The 22,798-nt window shown below is 44.9% G+C and overlaps 1 protein-coding gene across 1 annotated transcript in view; it reads right to left on the reverse strand.

The window, feature by feature from the left end:
• LOC144106556 (WD repeat-containing protein 46) overlaps positions 1–22,798 on the reverse strand; it is a 45,973-nt gene that overhangs the window by 14,747 nt on the left and 8,428 nt on the right. Inside the window, exons 3-9 of the mRNA XM_077639402.1 lie at positions 19,880–20,098; positions 19,685–19,797; positions 19,540–19,627; positions 10,721–10,782; positions 5,583–5,838; positions 2,375–2,510; positions 1,079–1,178 (exon numbers count right to left, since the gene is read on the reverse strand). Of these exons, the coding sequence (XP_077495528.1) occupies positions 1,079–1,178; positions 2,375–2,510; positions 5,583–5,838; positions 10,721–10,782; positions 19,540–19,627; positions 19,685–19,797; positions 19,880–20,098 (974 nt within the window). The remainder of the gene's footprint in view (positions 1–1,078; positions 1,179–2,374; positions 2,511–5,582; positions 5,839–10,720; positions 10,783–19,539; positions 19,628–19,684; positions 19,798–19,879; positions 20,099–22,798) is intronic.

Here is a 22,798-nt window from a genome sequence, read left to right on the forward strand (position 1 = left end):
AGCTCGCGTTCTATGGCTTCGCATCGTGGACTTCCTGCCGTGCCTGAGCCCGTTCCGGGGAGTCAACGGAGGATGCTACCACCTGCTACGGCCAGGGGTATCTCCAGCGCTGTTGCCACCCATCCGGGTGCTGCCCCAACGCCAACAACACCGGCATCACCTCCACGGCGCTTGGACCTGGAGCTTGTACGACGCAGCCAGCGACGCCAGCCCAAGCGCGTCGAACGCCGCCAGCGACGCCAGCCCAAGCACGTCGAACGCCGCCTCGACGCCGGCTACGGAACCCATACAATGCCGCAGCCGCACCGAACCAACAGTGAGTACGAACGCCGACTGCTATCAGTAGAACGCTAGTAGTAGACGCTGGTAGCAGTGTTCCCGGGTCGTGTGTATTTTCTGTGTTTTGTGTTAGTTTTGTGTGCTAGTGTGTGTGTCACGTAGGCTGTATTAAATGTGCGTCTGTGTGGGTACACCTGTCGCCTAGTTCATTCTTTCGGTCCGAAAGATCCATGACAGTAGCAGACTTCAAGAAATCGAGGAACGTGATGAGTAAGAGCTAATGCTCTTCATAAAAAAGCATGCCCTGCATACATGTGCATAATGTTAATGTAAAACAATTATATAGGCTTCGCAACAACATGAGAAAGGCTGATAGCACAATCAGCCATGCGCACGCAATGAAAACAAAAAAAATGGCAGAACGCAGTGCAAAACAAAAAAGTACCTCAACGTACCTTCTCTTCTGATGATCATAATGACGAGCATGGCACTTTACATTTCGGTTAGACACCAGTGCCACTCATACTAGAGGCCAAACTTCTGAGTCGCTTACTCGCTATCATCATAACCCTTCTCTCTGCCACCCTGTAAACATGCCAGCTCCGCCACCTCTCCGAATTAAGCAAAGCTGGGGCAGATTTCTCTGAATTAACAAGAGTTTCACCTCATAGAAAAGCAGTACATATGTCATATGTTTGACAGGACCAGGCAGGGGGTCCGGATTGTCCACCTTTGCCAATTAATGCGGGTCAAAATAAAAAAAATGCTTACTGTATTATATCACAGACACTTTACTTACAAACCACGCTGATCCACAGCAAGGTCTCTAACTGGCGCCTTAGCACACAACATGCTCACAAGTGGCTCCTTTACATTCGGTGTCCACATCTTCACAACACCTGAAAGCAGAAAGAAGTGACCCCTCACAATGGTGCTCCTACCGCAACTCAGATATTCAAAATATTACAAAGGTAAAAGACATTACAAAAAAAATATCATGAGATAAGAACATGCAAACTCCATCTTAATAGGACTATGAAACGATATTTACCGTGGTTAAGTAAAGCGGACGAGAGATAGCCATTCCTCACTGTTGTCCACATTAACGTCACAAAAATACATCATGCACTGAAGAAGTTTGGTCCCTAGAAAAACTGTCTATAATTAGATTCATCCATATTAATGAGACATAACGGTATTAAGATTTTGACAATCTCACTGGGCATTAAGACAGGGATTCTCACTCTTTTTAGCCTGAGGAAAACCCAACAGTTTGCAAAAATCGATGAGGAACACCACGTGTCTTGGCTTGCATCCCTCCCTGCCCGACATGCATTCACGAAAGAACATGCAGACACATGAGACTTCAATAAATGGCCAAATTCAATTCGTAAAAACTGGCTGGGCAGTGAAACAGTCTGCAGTGAACAAGTACTGTGTTAAGGGGCAGCGCAGGTCTCAAAATGTGGGGAAAAAAAAAGTATTTTCTAAAAAATCACATTTTCGGCATGTTTATGCATTCACCCTTATCTGTTAAAAATCTCAAAGTACTGCTTCATCAAAAAATATTTTAAAAATCAAAGCTTCATGCGCTCGCACGACTAAAAAAACTACTGAGAATGGCAAGATGAAGCCGAAGTTCGCTCCGCTCCTCCTTGTCCGATCGCGGTCATTCAAAAAAACGTGGATCGAGCAGTGCGTGCCCGTCGCCGTTGCAGAAAAACTGTTGGAATACAGTGCCTTAGACAGCAAGCTTTCCACTGTGTTGAAAAAAAGCTGGGTCCTTAAAGTTCAGTGTTCTGTCCCTTTAAGGTGCCGCCATGCCCTATACTTTGAATAGAAACAATAAAAACCATATGCTGGATTTGTGTCCAGGGTCCCTTTAAGTTAACCACTATCATCTGCAACTACCGTATAAGCTCATGTAAGGGTCGCACTTTTTTTTAAATTCAGGTGTGAATTTTGAAGGTGCAGCCCATACATAAATTTAAAATAAACGTATAACCATATTTTTTTCTCGATTATCTAGTCTAAAACAGGGTGCAGCCCATACATGAGATTATATGGTATCTGCATTGCTGCAACTGCTACTAACCATTTGTATGTCCTGTTAGGATGACTGCATTGTATGGATTTTGCTTCATGACATTGAGACGGCCAGACTTGGCATTGAACTGAGTAACCATTTTTCCGATGGATGTATCCAGCCATGAAAGGTAACCCTTCTCACTCTGAAAAAAAATAATAAAGAGAAGGGGGGGGGGGGGGGGGGCATTAACCACATTTTAATCATTGTTGCTACCCTTAACTCCATTTCTGCTAAAGGTTTCACTGTTTCTAAAATTTTCTAAGACTATGTTCATATATTCTGACATCTACATTTCGACCAAGTGAAAATCAAGGCATCCTTGTTGTGAGAAGTTGATACATGTGAACACTCATTCCTTGGTTTCTCCAGTGTCAACTCATAATGCCCATCTTAAATATGCACAGATGTAGCATGTTTACTTCAGCTGTTATAACTTAAGCTTAAATAATCGGAAGTCACCAGTATATAAGTTGTAGCGACGCAGAAGCTGCTTCCTGCTATTGTTTCATTACATGTGTAATTTATAATTAAGTTTCATTTAAAGGGTTACTATATTTACTTCACTACAGCCATTCTTGTTTCATTGTACAACCTTTGTCCGTAAAGTTTCGAGACTGATTTATTTTCTTCCCTAGAATTGATTCCATTAAGCAAATGTTGGTGCGTATGTGCCGCGCCATCTTTTCGGGCTAACCTGAGCTATTTATGTTAATTGCTGTGGCAGCCGCTAGATGGCACTCTATGTTGAAAAAATATGTCGTCACTAATCGTCTGCGCATTCTACTGTGAGTGAATCTGGAGAAATGGACGTCCACCTCGAACAGCGTGTAAACATAAAATTCTGTGCGAAGCTTGGCAAGATAGCCATGCAGACGTGCGAGCTTCTTCGGGACGCTTACGGCAACGAGACATTATCGCGGGCGCGAGTTTTTCGAGTGGCACAAGAGGTTCGTTTGGGGGAGAATGTCGGCAGAAGACGACAAAAGGCAGAGGCGCCCTTCAACCTCATGGAATGAAAACAACGTGGTTCGGATCAGGGACAATTGTCCCTGACAATTGTCCCTGATCCGTCCTTGTCCCATTACAGTCCGCGTGCTATCAGATGCTCTAGAAATTAGTAAGACAACATGCCACCAAATTTTGCGTGAGAACTTGGGAAAACGAAAGCTGAATGCCAGACTTGTGCCGCACTAACTCAAACAGGACCAGAAGGACACGCGGGCATCAGTGAGCATCAGTGAGGCAGAGAAGGATGCTGCATTCGTCAACAGCATCATTGCTGAAGACGAAACATGGTGTTGTCAATACGATCTTCAAACAAAGAGGCAGAGCGCCGAATGGCGGTCCACAAGCTCTCCTGCGTCGAGAAAAGTGCGGCTACAGAAGGCCAAAACAAAGACGATGCTGATAGTTTTTTTCGATGCCAGAGGTGTCAAACATCATGAGTTCATCCCACAAGGGCAGACGGTGAATCGGGAGATTTATATCCGCGTGCTCTAACACGTGCGTGATGCACTGCGACGCTGCCGCCCTGACTTATGGGCATCTGGACAATGGAGCCTTCTCCACGACAACGCAAGGCCGTACACTGCTCTCAGCTTGACAAAATTTCTCGCCAAGCACAGCATTACGGCGATTTTTTCCTGTTTGCTCTTGTAAAGAGAGCCCTAAAAGGTTGCTGGGTGGAGAGCGTGGACGCCATTCAAGACGCCACAACAAACGAGCTGACAGCCCTGCCAAAAGAAGAGTTTTCCAACTGTTTCCAAGACCTCAAGAACCGTTGGAAGCTGTGTGTAGACTCCAAGGGAGACTATATCGAAGGGGTGCTGCACAAATGATATCAATGTTAAACGAATTTTTTTTAATAAACTCAGTCTCAGAACTTTATGGACAAAGGTTGTAACAACTTTTAATTGTATGTATTAAAGTTTATCATAACAAAAAGGCTATGGCTGCATAGCCATCACGGGACATTATGCCTGCTATATAAAAACCATATTTAGCTCAAAGTGGCAAGAAAAAAAAAAGCCCTCCGGAAAACTGTCTCCGTCCACAGGCAATATTATTTCCAAGTGTGCTGGGGGCTTCAGTTCTCCTACATGACAATTATTCCAGACACAGTACAACCCCTCTATCGTAAAGAGACTCGGACCAGCAAAAATCTATACTATATCAGTTGTTGGTGATGGCACGTCTCTGAGGATGCTCTCTGGTAATTGGTGACTTACTAAACACAGTGTTGGTTTATAAAAGAAACACTTACAAATTCCTTCCATCCTGCTGTTATTTTCCCTTTATGTGTGTGGGCAGGGCATCATTATTATTTTTCCTGCCCACTCTACAATCTGTCCCCTTAAGTAATAATCGCCTAATTTCACATCTCAAGTTATCACTTTCTCGATTTTGTTTACATCTTATGGAACTACCACATTTGCACAAATTCAATGTGGCTATGAATATAATGAGAGTTTGATTTCATGTGAAAAACCAAAGTTTTGCTTGAACACTGCGTCACTTTCCACAGCCTCAGCATTGCAATAGTTAAAGAAACATGCATGACGAAGTCAAGGCGCAGCGGTACCGCTCCCGTAGTGCCGTCCCGCCTTGATTTCTTGCCGCCACTTCCCTGTGCTTCGCACTGCTGTGCTGCGAATGTTCACCCTTTACTTCCCTTCTCTTCTCTTCACTGCACTTTTACTGTGTTTCCTTCCTCAGCAACCCGCGCCGCCTTCTTTCTGTGTTCATATTCAGCTTAACTTTTTTTTTTTTTATGCGCGTGTCGCATGCTTTGCCTCACGGCCCCAAGGACTTCCAGAAGTTGGCTTCTCCTCGCAACGTTCAAGCTTAGTGGTGAAGCTGTCTAAAAAAAAAGTTTTATCAAATTTGGTATCCATTTGCCTCCAAATGTTCGCCTCGCACATGCCACGCTGTCATCATTCCGCGAAAGTACGTCGCCATGGTCAGACACTCTATAGCCGGTTTTTGGAACAAAATCTTCACTATAACCGAAAAAAGTACAGTCATCTATGGAAGACGAAATGGGACTGCAGTTTCACTTAACTATATCTGAGTTTTTAATATTTCTGAGTTTATTATAGCGGGGCTCTACTGTACAAGGACTGTACAATGACAGCAGCAACACAGCTGAAAAGTTTAACATCAGGCACACCACACCAAGGAAGCAACACAGGACAGAAGCAAAGGCATAACTTACAGCTGTGACCAGTAGGAAGTGGTAAGGCAGAAAGGCCATGCGGAGTACATTATCCAAGGCCTTCAGGCAATGCAGCTCAACACCCTGGCTGTCATAAATGTAAGTCCAGGACTTCTGAGCCACTGCAAACATGGTGGGCATGTGCAGCCACTGGACGGCATGCACAGACTCCATCACATTGGTCTCACACAGCAGGTGCTTGGTGACCCAGTCCAACGCTGCCACATGACCTCGAGCACCACCCAGTAGCAGGTGCCTGTAGTTGAGAGGTACAGTTCACTTCAGTGAGCCGCACTGAGATGATCTCTTTCGATTGCTATCTGGTTAGGCTGACAAAGCATTTGGTATGAGAAATTACTTTAGCTGCATACCATTCTTTGACTGCCACAAATACATTAAACTAACATCCCCACTCCATGAAGTACTCAGGGCCCGCCATTTTAATGTTTCATATCTTTTACACCTTTTAATAACAAGGAAGCAGTAGCGATGCATGATGGACATTCCTTCTATTTAGAAGTTGGGCAGTAACCAAGTTATAGTTCCACAATTAATGTTTTGTTGTAATATTTACAATTAAAAAACATGCGCACTTGCTCTGTTGCAAGATATAAATCACCAAATGGATTCCGGAAACATCCCAATGGGCACTGAAACTGCCTCGGACGTCCTGTGGGTGTTTAGGACTTCTGTGGGACATCCACGGGAGTTTCAATGTCCGTTGGGATGCTTTGACCTATACAACAAAGAAATGTGCACTTATGTTTCCTTTTTTCAAGTAATCTTGCTAAAAGTTACAAACGGTGAACCCAACTCTGCTGCACCTGCCAATTATGCTAGTGGTGCAGTAACTGAAGACACGAATAAATGCACATAAGGCTTTTACAATTAACTCAAGACACCTCCTCCAGAGCTGAACTTTCATGTTAGCACACACTGCTCGTCAAAATATCACATCCGTTTGGAGTCCTTTAGGTAGGGATCCTCCTTTCTAGTCTCAAGAATCCCAATGGCATTAAAAAGATGCTGCGGAATCTCACATGCCTTGGCTTCTATCCCTTTCTAGCTAGCATGCATATAAGAAAGTGTACACAGATGCAGAGCACCTCAAAAAATGCTAAATTCAAGTAATGACTGGCTATATACAGTATTTACACTATTGTAAGTCGACCTATTTTTCAAAATTTGAAAATTTTAAGTGGGGTGGTTGACTTAAAATCGAAACCAAAGCATCGCAGCATAAATAAAGGCGAGACAAACGAGATATCGGGCATGCTACAGCGCGGTTGCATTTTTTCTGCGTGGATCCGTCGCATTGCTCTTGGTGCTAGCCTCGAGCAGGTGCTACGTCAATGTGCAAAACCGGCATCCCCACCCCGCGCGAGGCGGCCGATGGTGGCTGTCGATAAGCAGCAAACCAGCACCAGCCCACTCCCCCCACATGACCACAGATTGCATCTGCTGATAAGCAGCAGCAGCCCGATAACGCATTCATGTTTTACTTTTAATAGGCGTTGGTCCAAGTTTTTGTTTACTTTCAACCGCGCACTTGGCGCTCAAGGGAGGTTTGATAGTTGATGGAAGGGCCGCTGTTTCAATAGTGGCGGCACCGCCACTTGGAACCGCAGCGGCGCCGGGGAGTGTCGGTAGCTAACGGAAGAGCCGACACCACTCGCGCGTAGTTTCTCTTTGGCTCTGACACATTTGACTAATGCCGGCCGCATTTCATAAGCTTTTAATGTGGTGGTAGTGCTTCGTAATTTGTGCTCCATGTCCGGTAAGTGACCCGTGCTTGTTCATGGCTACATTCAAGATGGCTGTCATTCTTTATGACGAAGAAACGAATAACTGTGTGCCGAGCCACAAGTTCAACATTCGCAGCAGGTGATACAGGTGTGGCAGCTGCAGCGAGGAAAATTCTGAGCTGTTCCACGCGATGTCATGATGTGGCTGTTTGCGAATTGCGGGATTTCGCTGTACTATGATAATAGAAGGACGAGCTGTGGGACCGCAGCAGCAATCACGACAGCAGCGCTAGTGAGGACGATGGTGCAGGTGTGGACGAGTAATCCACTGACTAATACATTTTCGTTTTGGAATGTGCCTACGGGCGGCAGCTGATAGCGGCTGGCGATAAATGGAGGCCGCAGGATTGCGTTATCGCGTTCTATTATTAAAGGCCAAGCATAAACGACCTCCAAGTTTCTTTTTTTCAGAAATGTGATGTGGGGGGGGGGGGTCGACTTATATTCGAGTAGACTTACAATCATGTAAATACAGTAGTGACACAAAGTCCTACAGGCAATCACAGTATGATTCGTCTCAAAATAAAGAGAGTCAAGGAAATGTGGAGTTGAGGCACGCATAGATATAGGTGCACGGGGAACATGAAGAGCATTCCACGGAACCCTTGGAACACTATATATGCTCATGCAATGCACAATCTCTTTGTGAAGAGCTATGTGGTATGCTTGCATTGCCCACAGCCCGCCTTATTTTACTTGCCTTTCACAACAAAGAATTTCTGCTTTACATCAGGAACAATGCCACTGTGGCTTCTGAACTTCCCATCTTTTGAGTTTGAAATTCTTCAGTTACAAGGCTACACACCGGCTATAACGGTAATGATTTGTCAAAGGTTCACCAAGTGGAATGTACTTAGTTTTATTTCTTAAAACAGGAAAATTGTGACTGTCACAAAAGGAAATTTCTTGCAACCTTACTAGGACCACATCACATGTGTATTGAATTTTTAGCTTGTTTCAAAGAGCAAATGAAATTCTGCTACTAACAATAAGTTTTGCAAACATTTCAGTGTACAACAGCGAAATCTGCTATTGTTTGCCTTATCAAATATTTCAGTGCAAAAGCAAACCGTCGTACTGCTTGTATAACCTCGTCGATATGTTTAAAGATAAATGCAGGAAAAAAACGTACTATCCAGGAAAAAAAACATGCAGTTCAAACCAGCCAATTTTGAAACATACCACTGCTGAATGAGGCACAAAGGCGTTTATTGACATTTTCACTTCATAAAAATCCAGACTAGCATTCCTAGGCACAAGATCTGAGCAGCTCCTTTTCTAGCACTCACAAAATTCAGTCCGCATCTGCTTTGTTCTTGGGGGAAGAGGGGGCGACATAGCCAGTCCGTTTACGGCAATGGCAAAAATAGTAGTCTCTTCCTCATTTAATCCTTGCACAAATGCACCGCAGGGAAGCCACCGCATGACTGACTGTCGCAGTGTTCTTGTTGTGTGTTCCCTTAACAGAGCTCAAACATATGCAAGCACGCACAATTTTTTTAGTGCTTTGCCCATGTGCAGCACTGCGCTGCAGAGGACCCACATTGGCAAGTGACTTCTAGCAAGTGGATTCTAGCTCTTCCATGACGCATGAACACACAACAGTTGTATGTTTACACATGTACACTTGGTCATTATACGCATTATAGGACCAGAATTTTTCAAAATTTTGAACATAGTAGCCAGGAAATTGCATTATCTGGGAACGTATTAACTCGATTTGTGCGTATGGACCAGGAACATAACAGCGAGGTTTTACTGCAAATGTTTACAGGGGTTTTACTGCAGCCCTTGAAACAGTGCCATGAAGCATCATTTCAGCACCTATTATACAAGCAAAAACCATTTATAGCCATCAGACACTGATATGTAAAAACAAGCAAACACACCCAATTCATAAATTTGTGTTCGTTCCGATATGGTCTCAAGTGGCTTGGTTTATGGGGGGTTCAACGTCCCAAAGTGACTCAGGCTATGGGGACGCCGTAGTGAAGGACTCCGGAAATTTCGACCACCCGGGGTTCTTGAACGTGCGACGACACTGCACTGTACACGGGCCTGTAGAATTTCGACTCCATCGAAATTCGACTGCTGCTGCCGGGATCGAACCCGCATCTTTCGGGTCAGCAGTTGAGCGCTGTAACCACTGAGCCACCACGGAGGCCGATATGGCCTTAAATGTTCACAGCAAGGTTATTGTACAACCACAAGAGTAATGCCTTGATGCAGTATGCCATAAATCTTTTCCTACGCCCAAACCACGGAGTAAGGATATTTTAGGTGCATTAACAGTGGCTCAGCTGCTATGAAAATCTCGTACAAACTTCATACCTTACCACGACGTGGCACTACTGTACAGGACTCTTACAAGTGTGTGCCATGATACGTGCTATCGGATGTTCTCGTGACGTTGGTGTTATGTTGTCTGTTCAAAGCAAAGCAATCTGACTGCTCACGGCTTCTTTAAGTGAAATTGGTCACCTAGAGTTCTAGGTTACGATGCAGCATTATTTTACAGACTATGCTAGCCTCTGAAACCATCTCAATTTATCATGGGTCATGCACTTTACTAAAGCAACAAACACCTACCAAGCATAGGTCATCATTCAGGTATTTACCCGCACCCCTTTCTGGATGTGAATCTCAATGAATACAAGAATGCTATGTTGTTTGAAGCTGCCTTTTTTTGCGAGCTTCTTAAAACTGCAAAAAACTGTGCATCGAAACCGCAGTTCACATGGGCCACTGACAAGTACTTTCTTATCGCAGAACACATGGGAGCGGAAAAATATCATTATCCCTCAAAAATGAGTATGCTGATGGACTGCGAATATCGAGAGGCAAATATCGAGAATGCTCAGTGTATCGTCTGCTCCTTTTGTTCTAGCATTTTGCAGACGCTATGCATTCTTTCATGGCACTTGTTTGTCCTTCAGGAACACTGAAGCTACTATTCAAGCCACTAAGAGTTATCGCACCATTGGTACGGCTCATCCTCTGAAATCACGGGCTCTTCTCTGCTGGCAGGTGATAGTGCACAGGCAGGAACCTGTTCTCCTTTGCTCCCATGGCGTCACTGGCCTAAGCAGCCACATGGACACTCCACGCCGTGTTTTTGGGCAGTCGAGCTTCATATGCTTCACATAAAAGCACCACGCTGCAAACACTGCATCAAGCACTAAGCTCCCTTAGGAGTGCCTGCCCCAGTGGCGCAGGAGAGGAGTTGGTAAAGATTTTCTTCTCTGGTTGCTACGTAGCAGGTGCAGCGCGTTCTTTCACGACAAATACTGCTTACACCGTGGCCCAAACTATACTGCTAAAAAATGTGCTTACCGGCTTTCTCGGGAGTAGTTAATGGAATAAGGGCCAAACTCTGGCAAGTTCAGGTCAAAATACTGAAAATAAACAACCAAAGATGGAACTCACATACACAGTACAAGCTAAACTAAGCATCATGCAACCAGGTCTAGAAAAAAAGATCACAATAAATAACTGCAACAGTTAGGCACAACTAAAGGGAGTGCAAAAACACTGGCCATAAGTAATCTATGTTCCAAACTTAGCCACAACATGAACAAGATGAGTCAAACAAAAATTTTGAAAGACACATTGTGCTTCTTAAGTTTCAGTTCTGCGAAAGAGGCTGTACTGGGGCCAACCACACACAGGAAAAGCACGACAAAGGCAAAACGAATAAAGAACCATAGTACCCACTTCTGATTATGGACCACACACAGACTTTTATCCACAGATTATGTGTCACATGATGTCCCAATTTGGGTTCGTCAGGTGCCCGCCTGGTCATGTATGTCCAATCCACTTATTGACCCCAGGAAAGGTGAAGGTTGTGATAAGTGGATCAGGCATGTGCATGGCCTTTCGCTGTACAACAATCATGATCACAACACTCACGATCACATGCTAGGCAGGTACCTCAAGGACCGGAACCAACACGTCACATGACGCTTAATCCAAGGGTGAAAACCAGCCTATCGCCAATCATTGGAATCCCGCATAGGTAACCATTACAAAAGAGATAAACACAGGACAAATTTAAGAAAGAGCATATGTCCACAAGAGTGTTGTACGATTTGTCAATGCTGACATCCTTAGTGTGCTGTCACCAAGAATCCCTTCACTAGAGAAGTGAAAATAGAAAGCCAAGTGAACATAGTTTCCAATGCATTGTAAGACTAACTGCGTACACAGCCTTTCAAAGGAAAGTTAAACATAAAACATTAGCAGCTTGAACAACTCTTTCATTTCCTGCTCAAACAGCCAAGCCTGCACAACACAGTGGCATGGCACTGGATGCTCCAGTAAAAGAAATCAAATGGATATTCTCCAGGAAAAGGCCAATGCGCATGACTAGGGCCAAGAAATTTTCAAAAAATAGCTTTACTTACATGGTCTAGCTAGACATTGAATTGCATGATGTATGCCAACATTCTGCTTCATAGCAATGCTTTATTAAAAGCTCACGATTCTTGCAGAAAAATACTGTGAGAGGGTGCGCGTGTGTAAAATCTGCGGCACTCATGTCTTCTGCAAAAATAACTTCTTTTTTTTTGTGCCTAACAGCACATAATGCGGAACCTGTGGTTAGAAATCAATTTTCAACATCACATGCATGTGGTCCATTCATTTCACCTCTAATAACATGTTTTTCTCTAGTTACTATTAACAAAAAATTAATTGGTTCTGACAAAAGGAAAATGCAGCAACTGTATCGCCTCTCTGTGGACTGCTCAACCCCACCATGAAGGAAGGGGTGAAAGGGAGAGTGAAAGAAGCACAAGAGAAAGGCACATTAGTGGAGGGCTTCAGATTAGTTTCGACCACTTCGAGTTCTTTAATATGCACTGACATCACACAGCACACGGGTGCCTTTAGCAGTTATTGATGCAGAAATGCATTCAAGGCTTGCAAGCCAAAACTTTCGGAGACTGAATTTTACATCCGCACTGCACCTTACCTAGATAATAAAACGCACCCGTGTCTCAAATGCACTATGCTGCATACATGGTCACACACAAAGTACAATGTATGCATGGCTATATACATAGGTACGAAGTTTGGTTATCCTTGTCAATCAGGTTAGCTTAGAGGAAGATGAAGATGAGAAGGAAGCATCAGAGACAAAGAAAACCTTGACAGAATAGAATGCATGGGCTTCTCTGGGAGCTCCCAAAAGAAAAAGAAGATAAGAGCAAAGGCACCACAATTTGTCGCCAATCTCAAGCACAATCGATGGCAATGCATTTCTACAGAAACTGCACCGAGTGTTTCACAAGTTTGTCAATAGTTTTTTCCATTAAAGCAGACAAGCAGCTTTTTCTGCCACAAAACAAAAGTCTACTCAACACTGACCTTACACAAGAAGCACACAAACTAGCACACAGACTAGAACACAGACAAAAAAATTAGCTGCGATTTAACTACTGTTGAACCTGGTTAGAGAGCGAAAGCTGTGGTGTATCGGGCAACTAGCCGCAGCTTGTTGGCGTCTGTAACGTCGAGTGCGTTCCGGACACAGGATAGGCAGCACGCCCACCCTGACAGGTGGCAGTTAAATTACCTATTGGTTGGTCACCCAATGAATGCTGCGGCCTGTTGCTACAGTGCCCCGCGTGTCTGCCACAACGTTGTCAGCGCTAACGCATGCAGCCCACATATTTCACTACCACAACATAGCTTAAAGGGACACTGAGGAGAAATCGAAGTTGGCTTGTATCGATAGAATAGCAGCTCCTGATCACAAAAACGCCACTCTTACTGAAAACAAAGCTCTTGTAATGTAGAAAATAGCAAGAACCAAAATACAGGTGCCACTGCCACAGGCCAATCTCGCAAGTACAAGCGTGATGACTTCCTAGGACAAGAGGCGCCACCTTGGAGGAATTTTCCTTACTTCATGAAAACCACGAATCTCTGAGGCTGGCAAAGGAAGGTTGCGCACCGCACCGCTAGCCGTCAGAAATCACGGAGTCTGCGTTTACGTCACGTATCACGTCACTCCGTTCTGAGACGTCATAAGAGTTGCCGTGGCGTCATAAGAGTTCCCTGAGTTTGAATCAGAGCGGCGGGAAAAACTTTTTCATCTTCGAATCCAAATTTATTTGAAATAAATGCATATTTCGCGCCCGGACAAGCGGCAACAAAGCCATGAAATGCCGAACTATCAGATTTTGCTAACAAAAAAAAAAAATGATAGAGTTCTCCTCAGTGTCCCTTTAAAGTGCGACTGGGGTGTTCACTGTCCCAGGGGGGCCAATTATGCGCCTTTCCTTTGCTTTCGAAGCTCCCGCTCTTCATCGGTTTTGGCGCAGCTCCCGAGCGGCTGAAGGTCGCTGAAGGTCAAAGTGACGGAGTCGGAGAAACTTGCGGAACATGGCGTAGTAAAGCTTTCGCTTTAAAAATTATGAGACAATCAGACATCTGATGTGACGATTCTGCAAAAGCAGTTGTATATGCTCTCGATGATTACTTTGAAGCTTACATACCCCTGTCGCATGGCCAAATTGAAGGCCTTCGAACAGATAGTTGATCAATTCAAGGGCTAACTGAACGCTGCCACACTGGCAGTTCCAATGGCCATCAAGTCAATAGTCTATCGAGTCAGCAGACCAGTGTGGAACTCTATCAAGATTTCAAAGCCCTTCGGGCAGCAGTAGCATGCAGTTTCAGAGGCGGGCACTCGGATACTCATTGGGAAATCATTGAATAATCGAAATTCAATAATTGAATAATTATTGAATTTCAGAATATGAAACCTAATTTGCGGAAAAGAAGACAGGCCTGGCCTCAAAGCATGGCGATGGCGACATGGCCACACCCTTCGAAACGGCAATAATACCACTGTTTCCAGTGATATAAAAACATCTGACACCAGCTTCTCTTATGTGCACAAGTGCTACAAACAATGCAATTCATTCCAAGAGTGATTAATTTCACTGTAACAAACAAACATTTTGTTCTTAACTTTTTCAGGTTAAACCTGTGGCCTGACTGCTTGCATGCCTGCAAAATTATTGGTAGTGACTGTGGCGCCACAGCAGCCTGGTGAGAAATGATGCAGTCTCTCAACATCGATTAAGCCTGCCTTGCAGCAGTGGCACAACCCCTTCAAGTGTAATTGCGAATGAGATTCTAGAAGGCTCTCGACCCAACAGCCACTAAAACTGCCTGTGTTACAGCAGGGTTACGCTAATGAATGATTTCACTCTAAGCTGGGGGTTTGCACATGCTTCACATCACCACAGTGAAAATGAACACGGACGGAGAGAGAGACCACAAAGCGTTGACCTCAACTTGAAACTTGACTTCATGTGAAGCTAGCACTTTGTAGAGTATTTCTATGAATCTGGGTTCATTTTTTGAGCACTGTGGTGAACTGAAACATGTGGAACCATCTAGCCCAGCAGTTCATCTTGAGCACACACACGAGATAATTTTTTTTAAGGTAGAGGTGAATTGGTGCTTCCGGAGGGCAGCTGACCTTCCTACTGCATCTATGAATTCGATTTCATGGGCTTATGGTGGGCAGAGACCTTACAAAGGTTGGCAGTATACTCCGTTTCATACATAGCACACAATGCTGCAGAGGCTACGGAAGTAGTGCATCTTCACAACCACCTACTGCATCTGTGAATTCGATTTCATGGGCTTATGGTGGGCAGAGACCTTACAAAGGTTGGCAGTATACTCCGTTTCATACATAGCACACAATGCTGCAGAGGCTACGGAAGTAGTGCATCTTCACAACCACCTACTGCATCTGTGAATTCGATTTCATGGGCTTCTGGTGGGCAGAGACCTTACAAAGGTTGGCAGTATACTCCGTTTCATACATAGCACGCAATGCTGCAGAGGCTACGGAAGTAGTGCATCTTCACAACCACCTACTGCATCTGTGAATTCGATTTCATGGGCTTCTGGTGGGCAGAGACCTTACAAAGGTTGGCAGTATACTCCGTTTCATACATAGCAAGCAATGCTGCAGAGGCTACGGAAGTAGTGCATCTTCACAACCACCTACTGCATCTGTGAATTCGATTTCATGGGCTTCTGGTGGGCAGAGACCTTACAAAGGTTGGCAGTATACTCCGTTTCATACATAGCACGCAATGCTGCAGAGGCTACGGAAGTAGTGCATCTTCACAACCACCTACTGCATCTGTGAATTCGATTTCATGGGCTTCTGGTGGGCAGAGACCTTACAAAGGTTGGCAGTATACTCCGTTTCATACATAGCACGCAATGCTGCAGAGGCTACGGAAGTAGTGCATCTTCACAACCACCTACTGCATCTGTGAATTCGATTTCATGGGCTTCTGGTGGGCAGAGACCTTACAAAGGTTGGCAGTATACTCCGTTTCATACATAGCACGCAATGCTGCAGAGGCTACGGAAGTAGTGCATCTTCACAACCACCTACTGCATCTGTGAATTCGATTTCATGGGCTTCTGGTGGGCAGAGACCTTACAAAGGTTGGCAGTATACTCCGTTTCATACATAGCACGCAATGCTGCAGAGGCTACGGAAGTAGTGCATCTTCACAACCACCTACTGCATCTGTGAATTCGATTTCATGGGCTTCTGGTGGGCAGAGACCTTACAAAGGTTGGCAGTATACTCCGTTTCATACATAGCACGCAATGCTGCAGAGGCTACGGAAGTAGTGCATCTTCACAACCACCTACTGCATCTGTGAATTCGATTTCATGGGCTTCTGGTGGGCAGAGACCTTACAAAGGTTGGCAGTATACTCCGTTTCATACATAGCAAGCAATGCTGCAGAGGCTACGGAAGTAGTGCATCTTCACAACCACCTACTGCATCTGTGAATTCGATTTCATGGGCTTCTGGTGGGCAGAGACCTTACAAAGGTTGGCAGTATACTCCGTTTCATACATAGCACGCAATGCTGCAGAGGCTACGGAAGTAGTGCATCTTCACAACCACCTACTGCATCTGTGAATTCGATTTCATGGGCTTCTGGTGGGCAGAGACCTTACAAAGGTTGGCAGTATACTCCGTTTCATACATAGCACGCAATGCTGCAGAGGCTATGGAAGTAGTCCATCTTCACAACCAAATTACTCCGCCAAGTATCACTTGTTCTTCTCGAAGCCTCGGCGAGTGCTTGAAAGAAAACAAAGAGCGGTATAAAACGAAGTAGTAGCACTGAAAAGCACGGCCAAAGCTGTCAGGCGCTGAGAGTTCGGGCCCTCTGGCTATAATATTCACCGAGTTGTGGACTACTTTTTAGGTGCATATGGAGTAACAGCGATTTGCCCTACGAGCCGTGTATCATGCCGCCACATGTCATCTTCACTTCGCGAAGTTTCGATGAGCCGGAGGACGAAATTGTGGCAAAAGGTAAAACGAAATGCAGGAGGTTATTCACGCTACCTGGGATTATTTGCCGCACGAAATATGTCTGTGGTCATCGTGGCTGTATGGCCAACTACTTTTTGGACGCCAATTTAGCCTGCGCGAACAGGCACGCTAGCTTTGGCAGCATTGCCTGCTGTATGAAATAGAGTATAGGTTGACTGGTGGTGTGGAATTTCTGGAGGGCGGGGCTAGGTGTGTGTGGATGGCCCTCCTGGAGGGTATAGAGTTGGAAAGGTGGATAGGTGGTATTTCTGGAGGGTAGAGTTGGCTGGGTGGCTGGTGGAGGGTACTTCTGGTGGGTGAAGGTGGGCAGGCAGCCCCCTAGCAAGAGGGTACAATGGGGAAGGCGGCTACTCCTTTTGGACGGTGGTGGCTTCACTCTCTCAGACTACAGACAGATGCTGGCATTTTTGCATTGTGACACTGTTACTATTTCCACAGTAAAATTTCAAGAATTGAAAAACCTGATAAACCTGAAATAAATTGCTGCCCCACTACAATAGGTAATGAATGCTATGGCGCACAGCCACGCCGCGGTATTGCACTGCGCCACTGCCAGCCACCATGATTGAGGTGCATGTAGCAGACGAACTCATGCTCTGCAAGCATGTTCTCTTTGCATGTCGCATTCAGACTGCCGTTTGGAATCCGCGTGCATCGGAAATTCGCCCGGTAGTCACTGAGTGTGATAGCCGCATGAAACTACATCATAAACGAACGCCACTTCGATTGAGCAGTTGCGCTTGTTAGCGCAGCTCGAGCCTGTCAAGGAAACTGGCACAGCGACGAAAGTTGGTCGTGGGATCGGTTCCCTCAATTCTGGGATAGAAGCTCGGATAGTGGTCAATGACAGCAGCGCTTCCGTAAAAGCGGAGAGCCGCATGTAGTTCAGGCACGTTCGCAGGGAAGAGATCGGTGGCCCAGCGCCACTCGATAGCTGCGGCACATCTGCGATGCTCCTTCCATAACTGTGGACTGCAGATCTGCGCAGAGCCATTTATTTCCGAGTCCTACTACATATCTGACCTTGATATCATCCTTCAGATTTATCTCTAAAGGTTGACCTGTGAAATTCTTGGATGAGGTGAATTGTAAAAAAGCGTAGGATGTTCCCCAAAATTTGCTTAAATATATTGAAGGAGAGGATGCGACCTCATGCTTTCTTCGATCTTGAAATGAATTCCTGGGACATGCGCTTTGTTATATCCTGGACCATGTGAAGACTGCGCTAGCGTCAAGGTGATACTGCAAGCTCGCAAGCTGGCGCAGCAACCTCAGTCCCTACCCAAACAGCAAACGTGCACCGTGGGCTGTACTGTCAGATGGCAACACAAAAAAGAGACGCAAAAACTGACAAAGCACGGACTATCAAGTGTAAGTTAGCAGGTATTCTCGTGCCGAATTTTGTCAATATGACGTGCACAGTGCAAAAGTGAACAACTACCTAACCCTTTTTACTGCCTTATGACCGACCATTGTGACAATCAATGACCACGTTTGTGCAAAAAGAACGACAGCTCAAAGTGGTACGAGGCTTCCGAAGTCCGGCCATGTGCATGCATTGTGTGCCGAGGACTCCCACACAAGACACAATCGGCACCTTTTGTGAGAGATTTACCCAGTGTGCTTATGCACTGCAGTCGCCGTAGCGAAAGGCTAGATCACTGATCACTTCCCGCGAATGTGCCTTAACTAAATGCAGCTCTCTGGTTTCATAGAAGCACTGCCGTCATTGACCACTATCCGAGCTTCGATCCCAGAATCAAGGGGAACCAAATACGTGACCAACTTTTGTCGCTGCGCTTGTTTTCGCGGCTGGCTCGAGCAGTACTAACAAGCGCAGCTTCCCAATCAAATTGGCATTCGCTTACGACATAGTTTAGTGCGGCTATCATGTCCGGCGACTACCGGCCAAATCTTCGATGCTCACGGATTCTAAGCAGCAGTGCGACATGCGAAGAAAACATGTTTGCAGAGCAGGAGTTCGTCTGCTACGTGCACCTCAATCATGAAGGCCGGAGTCCTTGTACCACAGCGCGGCTGTGCACTAGTGCATACCACCTATAAGACCATACAACATGGGATCACTGAAAAAGCCAGCTTTACATGTAACACTCAATGAGGTTACAAGTCCTGAAGAATAACAACATTTAACTACAGTCCGATACAACTCAAGAACAAAGTGGGAAATGCCCCTTAAAGGAGCCCCTCCAGCCAACAGTGTCGATCAATTCTCCCCCTCTCCCCTTGAACGACCCCCTTTGACCTGCTAGTGTCAAATTGCGGGGGGGGGGGGGGGGGGGGGGGGGGGGGGCAGATGAATGGGGAATAACCACGGCGTCATGAAAATCGGTCGATGCCATTGGCTGGAGGGCTTCCTTTGAGGGAATCCGCCGCTTCTTTTATGAGTTGCATCCAACTATAGTACAGCCAATATTAAAATAGAATAACAAAGAATCAAACCATAACACATACCTGACCCCAAAGGGTTCTTGGTCATTTCTGATGTGCCTGACTGCACTTCAAAACACTTACAATATCACAATAAACACATGCAACCTTCAGAAAAAATGCCTTGAAAGATTTTTAAAGACAAAGAAACACAAATAATAATAACCAACAAAAGCCATAGAAACAAAACAAAGGAGGCCAGTGTTTACATAATTGCTTGAAAGGGACAAAGGTGTGCAAAATCTCAACGTTGAATAGGCAAATAATTTAGAAATTATAAACAACAAAAATAAACAGTTACCTTGGTACAGCTTGTGATGTCCACTGCATTTGCAATATCAGGCTGGCGCAGCTGAAATGTTTCTTCACCTTCATCAGCTTGCAGATATCTGCAAGAGGAAAATTTGCTTTACGATGCCGATAACAAAGAAAGGCTGAAAACTTACCCAACATCTTCAGGAAGCAACAACTCTGCACGAGCTGCCTGAAGCACTGACTGCCTCACCTTCTGAGCACGAGCTTGTATCTTTTTGCGCTGAACTTTAGTTTTAACTCCGCGCTGGAAAGAGTAATTTCAATAAATAAAGAAAGGTGCACCTCCCAAGTGAAATTATGCCAAGCAGAAATGACAGACAACTTACCAGTCTAATACGGCCAGAGCGGTCATACTTTGCAGCTGCCTTTTTCAATGCAGAAGGGAAGGCCTCAGTTTCCAACTTTTTTGCTTGATGCCCTTCGGTTTCTTGGGTTTGCTTTTTTCTGTTCTTTGATGGCACTTTCTTTGTAGTTTCATCTGCATTTGTGGGTGGATTTGTGCCTTTTTTGGATGCATCTGCTTGCACTGTGAAATACCGACTCATCTGCAAGACAGGAAACAGCAACCAATTACATGGATGGATGATAATGGCATTGCCCTTTGTATCGGGCGGAAACTTGCACCACCTAGCCTATAATTTCCCCCTTGTTAATTTTTTTCTTTTCCTATTTCCCTTGTAAAATGTGTAGTTTGGCTATCTTTTCCTCGCCAAATTCACCCCTCCCTTGACTTCCTGCACCAATCTTCTAATCTCCCCCTCGTCAATGTCATGCTTTTCTCATCCACTCGTCCATCCTCCCCCGAAAATCCCAGCGCTCTCTATATCTGTTGCTGTTCCCGCGGGGACGGCGGGACGAAGTTCTGCGCACCTCAAAACTAAGTGCTCTATGATCTCTGTTTCCGTTCTACAGGTAGCGCACAAAATATCCACTCCTTCAAATTTGGACCTGTACGTTTTTGTTCTCAAAACCCTTGTCCTAGCTTCAAAAAGCAATGAACTGCCCTGCGAGTTATCAAATAAACGTTCTTTCTTTGTGTCCTGTTTTCGTGTCCTATACATACCAAGCACTGATCTTCCCTGCATTCCTTCCTTCCACATCTTTCTTTCTGTCTCTTCTGCCTCTATCTTTTTTAAACGATGTTTATTGTCTCAGGGCATAAAAGGGTATGTAATGATGAATGACGAGAATGCTTAAATAAATGAAAAAAGATTAGCTTAAGTCAAGGAGTGAACAATGATGTGGTCCCTGCATCCAAGTAGTATATGAATCTGGATTGTTCGGCGCCCTTTGCTGCCAGGTGCCAAATTTTGGTCGGTTTCAGCGCCGGGCAAACCCACAGCAGGTGGTGAATATCAGCCTCAGTACCTATGCTCTTGCAGACTGGACACCCGGGGCAGAGGTATAAACTTTGAAATTGCGGCCACTTTCGTGTCACGGCTGGAGTTGGGGAAAACCCGACCCAGATCCTCTGAAACGCAACCTCCTCTGCACAGGTAAGACCGCGGGGGAGGGTTACCGCACACAGAGGCATTAGAGCACGTGTGTGGCGTCGGAGATGTTCCTTTCTTGTTAAAAGGAGCGTGGTGTCATCCAGAGTGAGGACTCGAGGCAAGGACGAGGTTGGGGTCGAAAGGTGGGTCGCAGAATTAGCATTATTAGGTCGCAGAATTAGGAGGGCGTGGGACCCACTCAATACGGATTGGCTACGGGGATACACACCGCTAGATACTTGTATAGATACCTCATGTATAGATACTTGTACTACACCTTTTTTACACACCTTGTTTCCTCCATTTGGGTCGCCTCTCGAACCTCGAACGACGCCCAGCCCATATCTCCCTGGACTCCTTCACTTGGAGTGTTCCCATGTGCACCTAAGGCTAGCCTTCCTAAACTTCTTTGTCCAATTTCTAAATTTGATTGTACTTCTGATTTAATCCACAGGACTGCATTTCCGAATGCGAGGCCTGTTACCGTAATTCCCTTCCATACACCTCTAACCACCTCATACGTATTATAGTTCCGTAGTGCTCTATGGTTCATGGATAAATGATTATTTAACTAACCGGAGTCAACATGTTTCAATCGGTCGTCACCAGTCTGGCTGTCTCCCAGTCACATCAGGTGTGCCACAGGGAAGCGTACTGGGGCCACTACTCTTTCTAATATACATTAACAACATCATTGGTGAAGTTTGTACTGGCGTACATATTCGATTATATGCTGATGACTGTGTTTTATTTCGCGATGTTAGCAATGAAAACGATCAGAGTGACCTACAAAATACGCTTACTAATATTGTACAGTGGTGCAAGCGCTGGGACATGACACTGAACACAGATAAAAGTGTTTCTCTTCGCATAACTAACAAGATAAACGCTCTACAATATGCATATAAATTAGAATCATCACCATTGCAACAAGTAGCGTCCGTAAAGTACTTGGGTGTAACACTTACTAATAACCTTTCCTGGAACTGTCACATAGATAACATCTGTTCACTCGCATTCCGTAAGCTCTGTTATATAAGGCATAAACTTCGAAACGCCCCCGCTAACGTTAAGCTCTTAGGTTACAATACTCTAATTAGACCCAAGCTTGAATATGCTTGCATAATTTGGGACCCGTATACTAAGTCTAACATAAGAAAGCTCGAGAACGTTCAAAGGAAAGCAATTAGATTCATATATTCAAAATATCTACCCACTGACTCCCCCTCAGACTTGATGCATGCTAACGGTATTGAAGAACTACAGGTAAGAAGACGAAATTTTCGTTTAGATTTTCTTTCTTTACTTCTTAATAATAAACTCAGACTTGACCCTTCTGCTTATCTTTCCCCAATGCCAACACGGAATACACGACACTATCACAAAGCTCTTTTAAAACCATATTTTGCCCGGACTAACTCGTTCAAGTTTTCCTTTTTCCCACGCACCATATCTGACTGGAACTCATTAACCGTACCAAATCAACCCTGAAAAACAGACGCGTTCCTCAGCCATCTTTGATATTGCGTATTATGTATTTTTTTCTGCTTTGTCTTGCATTGCTGTATTGTTGTTTTACTACATTATCTTTGCTGTATTGTTGTATTTTTGTTACTATACTTTTGCTTTTTGTGCACCTGCCCATTCCTGCTTGGACCTAACCATGGTCTGCAGTATGTACATAAATAAAAAAAAATAATGCCTGAATTCCTTTTCCCTTTATCCTTCAGAATCCTCTCGTGCTCTTCCAGA

The sequence above is a fragment of the Amblyomma americanum genome, chromosome 10 (genome assembly GCF_052857255.1).
Source record: "Amblyomma americanum isolate KBUSLIRL-KWMA chromosome 10, ASM5285725v1, whole genome shotgun sequence".
NCBI lineage: Eukaryota > Metazoa > Arthropoda > Arachnida > Ixodida > Ixodidae > Amblyomma > Amblyomma americanum.